Source organism: Quercus suber, unplaced genomic scaffold (assembly GCF_002906115.3).
Source record: "Quercus suber isolate HL8 unplaced genomic scaffold, Cork oak 2.0 scaffold_733, whole genome shotgun sequence".
Taxonomy (NCBI): domain Eukaryota; kingdom Viridiplantae; phylum Streptophyta; class Magnoliopsida; order Fagales; family Fagaceae; genus Quercus; species Quercus suber.
The window spans coordinates 309,360-322,100 of record NW_027070173.1 but is presented as its reverse complement, the minus strand read 5'-3'; the positions used below and the strand labels follow the sequence as shown (position 1 = coordinate 322,100).

Here is a 12,741-nt window from a genome sequence, read left to right as displayed (position 1 = left end):
AAAAGTAAAAGTTAAGGAAGACAACAAATAGGGTATCAAGTGATAGAGAAAAGTGATGGACGAGGGCGATGGAGGTTTGGCACTGTAGTGAAAAATGGGTGATAGTGGCTAAGAAACTAAGGGGAGTTGAGCTAGATTAAGGTCTGAGAGTGAGAGGCGGTCATAGACTCATAGGCTTGGGAGAGTGTAACTAGGAAAGAATATGAATTTATATACCTACGGTTTTAAAGGATGTATTGGTAAAATGACATTTAGTTAATAAGTTAAATGGGTTCAGCGAGTTGAATATGAACACGACATACTTATTAAACAAGTAATTATATTAATCCTGAATATGATACGAACTCATTAAGTCTCAACTCATAACTTGCTAACTTCATATTGTGTTATTTTCATGAGTTGTTTTAGATTTTGCCATTTAATATATGTTTGCACGTTCCAAGAACGTATATTTTTTTTTAACTATAAACATATATATGCTAATATACTAAGCAATAATCAAGGGTAAAATAGTGTTAGACCCATGGTAAAATGGTCTGGGTCCAAATTTGGTTACTACATCAGTAATGTTGCTAATTCAAGATCACGATAAAAAAAGGAGAGACAACTTGGGACCACAAAAGCTAAAGCTTCCACATAACGATTAGTTTTAACCGCAATCGAAGCAAGGAAGTTGATGCAGCTAGCTAGGCTTTATTCCTTTTCTCATGGTTATATAAAGGCCAGCCAAAATTGATGCCAACACACACGCAGTCTTCTCTCCCTTTACCCTTATCAAAGAGTTTCCAACCTTCTTTCGCTTTGTTGTTTTTCTGCAACATGGATACCAAGTCAGTAACTGGTCCTCTGCAGAACCCAAATGTCACCACTCCTGCCCAGCAACCAAGCCAAGCTAGCAATGTGCTATTACAGGCTACTCCATTGTTGCAACCAGGCCAACAATTGGGTCCTTTGCAGCCAACCTCCAACTTGGGTTCTGTGCAGCAAACCAGCAACCCAGCCGGTACATACCTGCAACCCAACCCACAAACCAATTATGGTGCAGTGCAGCAAACCAACCCGCAAACCAATTACGGTGCAGCGCAGCAACCAAACCCACAAGCCAAACAAGTTTCATTTCAGCCATCCAACCAACAAACCAGCCTTGTTCCTTATCAGCAACCAGACCCACAAACCAACCTTGGTGCTTGGCAGCAACCCAACCCACAAACCAATCTTGGGGCTTGGCAACAACCCACCCCACAAACCAACATCGGTGCCACATGGCACAAACCAAACCCACTGGGTTCTTTGCAGCCATCCAGCCTGCTCAGCAAGCTGGCACCTAATGCTATGCACCAACTGATCAAAGGTGACCGAAGCATGCCTACAATGTCTGACGACAATGTGCTGGTCAGTCATATTCTGGCATCCCATACTCCAGATGGACGAGACATTGATGTCAAACCTCTTCTTCATCTTGTTGAAGAAATTCTTAGTCGTGCCACACTCACTCCAGACACCCTCTTCGCAACGGTATAATACTACAAATTTTACTATGTCAAATAAGCCTTACAAATTAACGTGTCACTAATATATAAAAAATTATTCAAATATTCATATTATATTATTTAAATTATATCAATCATATTTTTATAATCTTATCACATTTATTTATAAGTTTATATATATATATATATGTGTGCGCGCGCGCTAGTACACACCAAGCATGATGCAGCAAATATGTATACAAGTAATTTTATGGTTGGAATTGTACAGATGTAATTTATTTGAATTGAAAGCATCCAGTTTTATCTTCTTTGTTTTCATTTTCTAATTATTGCTTGTGTTGTTGTACAGGGTGCCCGCACATACCCTGATCCAGGCTTTGATGACAAGACCGACCATACCAGTTTTCTTGCCATGCTAGATGCTCTATCATATACCATTGACCGAATTGCCTGCGAGGTAATAACAAATCACGATTACAAAATCTTGCCCCATCTATATTTACATCAACATAATAATAGAAATTAAAAGGTTATTTATTTTATTTTATTTTATTTTTCTAAAGTTTTTGAAAACAATAAGTCTATTAAAACAATTGTATATCTACCTTAAACTGTTTGTAATGGTATATGAATGAATTTTCAGCTTCAATACAAGGCTTTGGGTGGCACAGACGCACACCAAACCACCGTGGCAATATTTAACATGGTATCACACTATGGATGGGACGCAAAGTTGGTGTTGGCCCTAGCGGCATTTGGGTTGAACTATGGAGAATTCTGGCTTCTTGCACAGATTTACTCGACAAACCAACTTGCCAAGGCAATGGCAATCCTGAAACAAGTGCCTGGCATCATTGAGCACGCAGTCCCACTGAAACCCAGGTTCGATGCACTTAATAATCTAATCAGGACCATATTAGAAGTAACTTGGTGTGTCATTGAGTTTCGAGATCTACCACCCATTTATATCACAACGGACGTACCAGCATTAGCCTCAGCCATGACCCATATTCCAACTGCTGTGTATTGGACTATCAGGAGTATTGTGGCCTGCGCATCTCAGATTTCTAGCTTCACTAGCATGGGTTACGAGTATGTCTTTTTCCTCTCCATCCCGATTTACAATTCTCAGGCAAATCCTTAAATTTAGATACAGTATGGCCTATAAAAGGTTTATTAAGAATTTCTTGAAATTTTTTGTACATGGTAATTGATTTACACACTAATAAAAAAAGAGATCTAAATTGTTTTATAAGTAGTGTAAATACTAAAATGTTTGTAAGGCATTTAACATTAACTCTGCAAAATGGATATTGATTGCAGGTTTGCGTTATCTACCTCAGAAGCATGGGAGATATCCACCCTGACTCACAAGCTCAAAACCATACTTGAACATCTTAAGAAGATGATGGAAGAATGCGTTCGATACATTGGTAAGCCAGTTTTATGCTGCATTATAGACCATGCCATATATAAAAATTAATACATAAAAGTATCTTATACAATTGATTACTATCAGTACAACGCTCTTTTGTATATACATGGACTTGACATATTTCCGTTACGTAAGATACCACCCATATACACTGAAATTCTCTTATTCATTGCAGAGGAGAAGAAGGATATTGAATCTTATAAAATGCTTGTCGAACTCTTCAAAATGATCCACATTGACAACATGAGAGTTCTTAAGGCCCTGATTTGCCCTAGGGATGATGTGCTCGCACTTGTTGATGGTACCACCAAGAAAAGGGTTGGCTCTTCTAACCCATATCATTATCATTACTGTCGCACAATTACCGACATTACAATTTCTACTATCAGAATATTGCATATATATTCTTGGTCTTAATTTTTAAGTATTGATAGTATAATTAGTTATATTTTTATCTATATGTGACTGTTTTATTTTGGTAAAATCAGGTTAATCTTGATGTTCTTAGGAGGAAAAATGTATTATTGCTCATTTCAAGTCTAGATATCACCTAAGATGAGCTGTCGGTTCTTGAACAGAGTTATAACGAGTCTAGGGACCACGTAATGAGGCTTCAGAGTCCGTTTGAGATTGTATGGATCCCCATTATAGACCAGTTAACTGATGACAAACAAAAGCATTTTGAGAAATTGCTGGCTCCAATGACATGGTACTCAGTGTACCACCCCTCCATAATATCGAAGGCATCAATCAAGTTCATCAAGGAGGAGTGGCACTTTAGGAACAAGCCTATCCTTGTAGTCCTAGACCATCAAGGGAGAGTGGTGTCCCCCAATGCAATTCACATGATGTGGATTTGGGGAAGCCATGCTTTCCCTTTCACTACCTTAAGAGAAGAAGCTCTTTGGAGAGAAGAGGCTTGGAGGCTTGAGCTGCTGGTGGATGGCATTGATGCAGCCATATTGAGCTGGGTAATTATATGTGTGTGTGTGTTCGAATGCAAACACACTCTTTAAGGAAAAAAAATGTTAGAATAATGATGAAATAATTAAATTAACTATTTCCTAATTGTTTAAATTTTTTGGATAATAAGGATTTATCAAAGTAATTCACATTTCCCTCTTTTTGATTTAACAGATTAAAGATGGAAAATACATTTTCTTGTATGGAGGCGATGACATGGAGTGGATTCGGAAATTTACAAAGGAAGCAAAAGCAGTTGCAGCGGCTGCACGCATACCCTTAGAGATGGTGTATGTAGGAAAAGCCACAAAAAGGCAGCAAGTGAAGCGAGTGATAGCGAACATTATACAGGAAAACCTCAGTACCTGCTGGCAGGACCCAGCCACAATATGGTTCTTTTGGACCAGGCTTGAGAGCATGCTGTTCTCAAAGATTCAGCTAGGCAATGATGAGGAACACGACCTTGTGATGCAACAAATCAAGAGGGTGCTTAGTTTTGACAGAGAGGGTTCGTGGGCAGTGCTTAGCAGAGGGTCTAGTGTGTTGGTTAATGAGCATGGAAACATTCTCTGGCCTGCCTTGTTTGAGTATGAACAATGGAAAGAAAAGGTGGCACTGCAGGGCTTTGACATTGCTTTCCAAAACTATGTTGCTTCGCTTCGTGCTAATTCTAACCCTTGTTGCCGCTTTGAGTTCTCTCACTATGCTGGAAAAATCCCAGAAAACATGAAGTGTCCTGAGTGTCACCACAACATGGAGAAATACACCACTTTCCTCTGCTGCCATGATGAAGGCATTGTTCCAAGCTTGCTTGCACTAACTACTACTAATACTTAAACCCACTAGCATTTTCCTTAATTAATATAGCAGCTATATGCTTATGTTGCTGGTTCTAAATAAGAGAACAATATATATATGATGTGTGTTTTACTTATTTATTAATTTATTTTCCTTCTTTCATCTTATATATGTTAAAGAATTGAGAGTGGGATGTCCTCCCAATTGCCACCTTCTGCTGGTGCTCCCATATCTTTTCATTCCTTTCAAATCTTTTTTTTCTTTCTTGACTTGGTATTTTCCCAGGGAGTTTGAACCGAATATGCCCTTAAGGAGCTACACATTTGGTAAAGAAAAGCCTAATTAAAAATGGTTCTACAAAAGCATCATCAGCAGTTGCCCCCAATAAATAAGTGGTAGAGTTCAATCTTATATATATTGGCCTGTAGTTGAATCCTGCCTGGGGCACATAACAAATGATTTTTTTTTTTCGGATAACATTTTTTTCCATTAATTATAAGTGATATAATGCACTTTTCCTACTTTTAGAAAGAAAAAAAAATTAAGAATAAAATTAAAATCGTACAAAGTTAAGTAAGTGAGAATTTCGCTATCACAACTCAGGTAGTGACAATTTCGCTACCCTACTAAAGTTCAAGCTCGATTGGTTTATTCAGGAAATAAATCACACGCATATATGTAAAACTAAAACAAACTCTAGTGCCGACAGGATAGTAATCTTCCTAAAATGAATATCCCATCATCACGTTGAAATTCTGTAAAGCTTGACCTGAATCTCTCTTCACAAGATTATCAATTTGCAACAAGGTTCTACGAGTTTAGCCAATGATTGCCTTGTTAAGGAAATAAACCACAGATAATTTTAATAAAAATTGCTAAAATTTAACATGGAGATAGATGAAGACAAACATACAACTTTGTCAAGACATATGTGAATTATGTTAGGAACATATATCATTTAGAATTGGTTAATCCTATGATAAAACGATCTTGTACACAGGTAGATCTAGAATGTGTTTAATACTTCAAGGAACAAGAGTTCGAGTTCAAGTTCAAGTGTAAAAACCATGCAAATCTGTCCAAAAAACAAATGAAGAAGTGCTGGATTTTAAAACTCAACAGCTAGCTCGATAGATAGTATCTATTGAGGTTTAAAAGGATCTTCATTCTAATGCTCGACAACTACTCGATGGATAACCTATCTATCGAGATTTACAAAAATCAACTTTTCAAATCTGATTTCACCCAAATCCGTATATATTTGTTTAGGCTTTCTTTTCTTAAAATCCTAAACATAGATGTGGATTATTTTAAGGGCCGTCACAGCTGATGCAAGTGAGTGCAACTTAATGCAAAGTTTTTTCACAAGCATATTGTGACCAGAGATATATGCCCTAGTTCATCTTTTTCTTGTAGAAATTCATGCATTTGTGCACCGTAGGGTTTTATAACCAATGAGCTTCGTGATCTTTATCGTGTTGATGAACTGAAGAACTTTACAGCCAACATCCTTCTTAAGTTGGTGGTTAGCCACGTACTTGGATCCATGCATAGATTGGTTAGTCACATACTGGGAGTCGTGCATTGAAAAGGAGAGATTGTCACTACAGAACAAGTCCAATTGTGTATTGGGGTAAAGGTTCAACTGTAGGTTGGTATAAGGTACTGGGATTCCTTTACTTGTAGCCGCTTGTTGTGATAATAGTAGATTTTCGAGAGTGACGACCTTAAAATCACCTGGTAAGGTTTTTGCTTTGGAGGATTTCCCTATTCGTAAACAAATCACCGTGTCAACTTCATTTTCCACTACATATTAGCTTAGTTGGTGATTTTTTTGTGTTACCACTCGTATTGAATGCTAATTGAATTAATTAATCAACTTGACTAATTAATTAGTTAATTCATCACAAGGAATCAATACATTCTAGGCCTATCAAGTGGTATAAAAGCATGCACACTTTTATTAGGGTTAATCTTTGCTATGTGGTTTATTGACTCTTGTTGTCATGGATAGAGGACAATCGTTGATTATACCTCATTTATTTGATGGCATCAACTATGCATATTGGAAATTACGCGTGAGAGCTTTCTTGCAATCATTAAATGAAAAAGTGTGGCAAACTATGGAGAGCACTGGTCAATTGGGATGATGCTAAGATTAAGGTGGCTAACTTCAATAGAAGGGCATTGAATGCTTTATTCAGTGCAGTCATGAATGATGAGTTTAAGAAGATATCTTCTACCAAAACTGCCACAAAAGTATAGACCATCCTCCAGACAACCTATGAAGGAACCAAGGCTGTCAAGGATTCGAAACTTTAGAGGCTTACTACAAGCTTTTGAAGAGAGCAAGATGGAAGAGGATGAGTTCTATGCCAAGCTCAAGGACATAGTGAACTCAGCCTTTAATCTTGGGGAAACCATTCCTAAGTCTAAGATTGTTAGAAAGGTGCTCAGATCTCTTCCGTAGAGATTCCATGCTAAGAACACTGCCATTGAAGAATCAAAGGACATTGATTAAATTCCTTTAACAGAGCTGGTTGCCAATATGCAGACCTACGAGTTAGGTTTAACAAGGATTGAGAAATCGAGTAAGGGAAAAAGTATGGCACTGAAGGCCAAGAGTAATGACACTGATGAGTCTTCAGATGATAAAGATTCTAATGAAATCCTATATTAGAGGGCAATTCAAAAAGTTTGTCAAGAATGCCAATGCTAAAGGATTTGACAAAGATCGCAAGCAGTCCAATTCATCTCAGTTCAAGAGCCAAGACAAAGGGAAGAAAAATGCTAGGGATGACGATTAGTACACTGTTCCCTCTAGACCAAAGTGTTTTGGGTGTCAAGGCTTCGAACACATGAAACAAGAGTGCCCAACTTATCTCAAGACCATTGGGAAAAGCAAGGCCTTTGCTGCTACCTTGAGTGACATTAAGCATGAGGATGACTCGGATAATGAGGATGATGGAATCTTGAATGCCTTCACTACTACAGTTAATCCTATTGATCGGGGCTCAGAAACCGTAGATGATGAAGAGGACTCGGTGGATTCTAAGTTTGAGAAAATGGATGATCAAGATGATATCTATACAGCCTATGAAAAATTATACAAGGTTTCTGAGAAGCATGAGAAACTATATAGGCTGGCCACCAAGAAATTGAGTGATGTGGAACTTGATCGAGAAGAGCTTTTCATGAAATTTGATGAAGCCAATCAAACCATTGAAGCACTGAGATTTGAGAATAATTTCTTGGCGAAGAAGACCAAGAAGCTTGTGGCAGAGCTATTCCAAGTCAGAGCTCAGTCGGATAGGACTTTAAGTGCAAAGATTGGCGAGATTCTCAGTTTTCATAAATCTGCTTCTAATCGAACTGATTTAGGTTATGATTTCTCTTCTCCTAGTATTGCTTCTACTAGTACTACTGTTTTTGTTTCACTTGCTAATAATGTTGAATATAAGAAAAATGATGTTAAAACTGCTTTAGATAGTGAGAACACAGACAAGGGTAAATCTATCTTAGGAGCACCCCCTAAGCTTGATAAGAAAGAGACTAAAAACCGTAGGGCTAAGGAGAAGTCCAAACAGAAGTAGCATCTTTGCCATCACTGTGGAGCAACTAGACATACTCGACCAAATTGCTATAAATGGTTAGCCACTCAACAAAGCAACATTATGATCTCATCAAGAAACCAAAACTAGTTTCCATCCTCTTTTGCTCCTCTTGGAGATCTTCTCAAAGCCCTCATGTTCCTTTCTAACTTGAACAGTTTCAATTCTTTCCCCTCACCACTAGATCAAGGATTTGCTAAACAGAAAGGTTCTTCCAATGTATGGAAGGAAAAAGGCTCGAAGTGATTTTGTCACTTTTCTTTCTCTCCCTTTTTTTTTTTTTTTTTTTTTTTTTTTTTGCTTGCATTACTTATGTGTTTTGCTTTCTAGTTTTAAGTCAGTCTAATCTTATGCTTTGCTTTGTTTAACATGTTTTTGTTTGTTTGTTTTCAGTTTTACTTTATTTTATTTTTTATAAAAATAAATAAAATTGAAAAATCAGAAAAATATAAAAACAGTGTGTGTCTTGTGTATATTGGTACTTGTGTACCTTGAATGGCCATTGAAACAAAGTTTTCTAAATTTTGTATCTTTTGTAGCTTAAATGAGCATCTCTATGCACAACTAAGTAAGGGAGCTTTGTGGCTCGTACTTGTGATAAGTAAGATTAACAATCTCTTATACTTAACACTCATATCACTCTTTTTTACGGAAAGGACTAGAAAATCCGAAGAGAAAGGTATAAATAACCATCTCATCATTGTTGCCCGTCAATCATGAAATGACATATGTATGCTTTGGCATAGCAAAAGTGCAATGCCAAAAGCTTAACATCATTGGGTATTTCTTTTCTCTCTCTTATATGCCCATGCATGATATGCTTAACAAAATAAAATATGCAAAGAAAAATAAAAACAAAAAGAATCAAAATGCTTTATATATGATTGCAAGCATGTCTTCTAGGAGATGTGAGAGTTATAGGATGTACCTTGAAGGTGATAGTCCTTATCAAGTAGTTATGATTGTGTGTGAGTTAAAGTGATTTTCTCATATCTCAAATCATCATAACATGTAGACACTTATGCAATCTTGTGATGTATTTCACACACAACACACAATATTCTTTGCTACTCTTGATACATGTGAAGGTACAATGTAATTTGGCCATCACAAGGAATACATGTGTTCATGTATGCTTACTAAACTATTTTGACTTGTTTTTAAAATATAAAAATTAGTTAGACTTGTTTTGTGTCTGTGTGTTTTGGATCTAAATGCTTGACATTTTCTTGTGAAGAGATGTTTTTGAGAACTTAAAATGTTGTTTGGATCTTTGGTTGAGTAGCATGCTTGATTGCATTCATCTCTTTGTTTTTTTTTTTTTTTTTTTGAAAAACTGTTTTTGAGCAATCTCGATAACTTCTCGATACCTCTCTACAGCTAGGCTATAACATCCTAGTCAGCCAAAAAAAAAAAATCAAATTTTTTGAGACACACGTGCCTCCCAACTACCCGACCTACCCTACCCATTCCCACCACACATTTCACTCCACCTTATTACCCCTCTTTGGCCGGCTCACTCACTTCCCTTCTTTTCTTTTCTTTTTTTCATTTTCTCTCATACACTCCTCTCTACTCTTATATCCTCTCTCATCGGTATTTCCACATCACCACCACCATTTCCACCATCATTTTCTAGCAAAATCACTGAAAAATTCTTGAGAACCTAGCACCTTCACTTCCTTTTTTTGAGGTAAAAATTTCTAATCTTTTTGGTGGGTTTAACACTTTTGCTTGAGGTTATTTTTATCTAAGTTTTAATAATGATACACATGTGATTTATGAGCATTGGAAGTGATATTTATGTATTTGTATGTATGGGTTTTGTATTGGAGGAATTATTTGATGAGTGGGTATATGGTTCATGTTAATGATGACTACTTAAGGTTTATGTATGGTGGAAAAATTTAGGGGTTTTGAGTTATAACATGTAATGGTTGGTAAATCTAATTTGTCCATTGCCATTGGATTTATTTGGAGTTAGTTGAAGTTTTGAATTTCTTGTCTTGGAGGATATTTTGATTTTGCTTTCATGGGTCTCTTAATAATGTAGTGTAAAATTTATGGAAGCTAGTCATAATGTTGAAGATAATATTAAATGGGTTCAACTTTATAAATTGGAGTTTATGCCTTGTAAATTAATTTGTTGAGAAACTTTGGAAGTGGGATATATTATTATTGATGGTTAAATACTAGGCTTGCCTAATTAAGTGCTTATTTGGCAATTCTTAAATTGTAGCTAGATACAATTTCAAGCTTTATGCTTATTGTGATTGGTTTGCTTGATATTGTTTAGGTTCTAGCTAATCTCCTTGGAGCTTGGAGAATTAGGCTTTTGCGATTGCGAGGTAAGTAGTTTTTTAATGGGATTTTTGAAAAATAATTATGTTGTATAAATGTTGTTTTTGGGTTAGACAAGCGTTTGGAATATGGAAACTATATTTTCCTAAAAACTATTGTGTCGTAACCTTAATATATATATATATATATATATATATGAAAATGCATCATATTTAGTATTGCATTTGGGGAAATTCATGAATTGTTGACATGGAAAATATGAGCAGCTTTTTTTTAATCTTTGATAAGGAAATCATGGATTTTATGATATATTAGAAAATTTAAAGATGCTTATCTTGTTATTTGGGAAATTGATAAAAAATCTTTTTGACAAGAATGAAGTTGAAAACCTTTCAAACTTTGTGGAAGTTAGATTATTTAAGGTTTTTTCGAAACTACCTGGTTATGAACTATGTATTTGAAAGAAAATGTATACTTGTGAGCTTTATGTAGTTTTAACCCTATGCCATGTGTGATTTCCCGGTGATCATCTGATTTGGTTTTCGTAATCTTTGTGACAATGGAATCAAATCTAGGTCATGCCCTTTCACTATGGATGATGCATTCTTCCTTGCTGCTTATAGGGGGAAGAGGTTCCTTAATTGTGCGTGGGTGAGGCTGCTGCCCATAGAGCCAAGAGACCACATGCAAAAGAGGTCCTATTTGATGCGCTCTCTCTGCTGTTCATGGGATGAGAGAAAAACCTTGAGAGTATGGGTGAAGCTGCTGTCCATGGAGTCAAGAGTCTACATACCAGAAATGACAATATCATGCTAGTTGTGAATGAGTGGATCCCTTGATCAGTCTATGTGATAATGTGGTATATTTGTGATAATTTACCTTATGTTAGATATTATGGCTTTGGAAATTATATTGTTGGTGCTCACTGATTATAGTATATAGTTTCAAGGTATTTATTTTCAGAAACTTTGTGTTTCATTATTTAATCATTCTTGTCATATCATATTACTATTATTGAAAATGAAACTTGCATTTTCCCCACTCCCATTAATTATGCTACTTACTAGACTTTGTCTCATTCCGTTATTTTATAAACTTTTTAGAGTAGGCAACAATCTTTTGAGACAGTTTTTTGGTGACTAACAGTAGTTAGACTAACTACTGATGGAGGCTGAACTTTTGTAATGGAGATATTAGATGATGTATATCTTAGAATAGGCTTGACTCATTCTTTTGTATATTATAGTGGTTGTAACGTTATTCCCATTGATGGGACAAGTTGATGATATGTAATTATTTATTCAGACCTCTATTCTTTTGTGGCCAATGGTCCTTGTAATTATTGCTTAGACCTCTAACTTACTTTGAGAGTATATTCAATGGAATTATTATGATAATTCTTGATGTTGGTACTTAATATAATTTATGTGGATTCAATTGTCAAAAAGGAAAAATTTACAGGTACTTAAGACGTCTTTCTCATGCTTTGGACCCTTTGGGGTTTGGGGCGTGACATAGGCCATCTATCGAGCCTCTTGATCTTCCTTTCTCGACAGCTATTATTGCAATTTTGATCCATCGAAGTTTTTGAGAATTTGTCTCGATAGCTTCTCGATCAATCGAGGAAGTTTCTGTATGCTCGATAGCTTCTCGATCCATCGAGGTCACTTTGCTGTGGATACCTCTTAATAGCTCCTCAATAGCTCAATCTAGTGAGAATTAAAGCTTGACACCTCTCGATCCCTCGAGCTTCGTGTTTTCTATATATATCTTAGCGCCATTTTTCTCTCATTTTATTTGATCTTTCTCGATAGAAAATCGTCTCTCCCTCTCCCAAACCTCAAGAATGATTTCTCTCTCTGGTATGATCTTTCCTCTTCCTTATCATGCATTTCATCTCTTGTGACCTAACTTTTGGGGTTTTCGAAAAATTTTGGTGTTTTTCAAAATTGATCAAGTTTTTGTGAAATTTTTGAGATGGGTTATGTTTAAATGATCTTAAATGTTCATGCATTGCATCTCATTTGCATTTTAACAATGTTTCATGCATTATAGATGTGTGCTCTATATGTTGAAATGATGTGTGCTGGTAGGATTGGATTAGGCTGAGTCCATGATGTTTTTATTATTGCATGTCACATGC

At 36.2% G+C, this 12,741-nt stretch overlaps 1 protein-coding gene across 2 annotated transcripts; it reads left to right on the top strand.

Moving 5' to 3' along the window:
- The first annotated feature begins 749 nt into the window (after positions 1–749).
- On the top strand, positions 750–4,830 carry LOC112022851 (protein SIEVE ELEMENT OCCLUSION B-like). Of its 2 annotated transcripts, XM_065766710.1 has the most exons (7): positions 750–1,515; positions 1,840–1,947; positions 2,134–2,582; positions 2,814–2,923; positions 3,101–3,243; positions 3,504–3,896; positions 4,063–4,830. In XM_065766710.1, exons 1-7 carry the CDS (start codon positions 820–822, stop codon positions 4,723–4,725), a joined length of 2,562 nt encoding a protein of 853 aa, XP_065622782.1. In that variant the 5' UTR covers positions 750–819; the 3' UTR covers positions 4,726–4,830. The 2 variants fall into 2 exon arrangements, with proteins under 2 accessions (XP_065622782.1, XP_065622783.1); XM_065766711.1 differs by lacking the exon at positions 3,504–3,896.
- Positions 4,831–12,741: the final 7,911 nt, after the last annotated feature.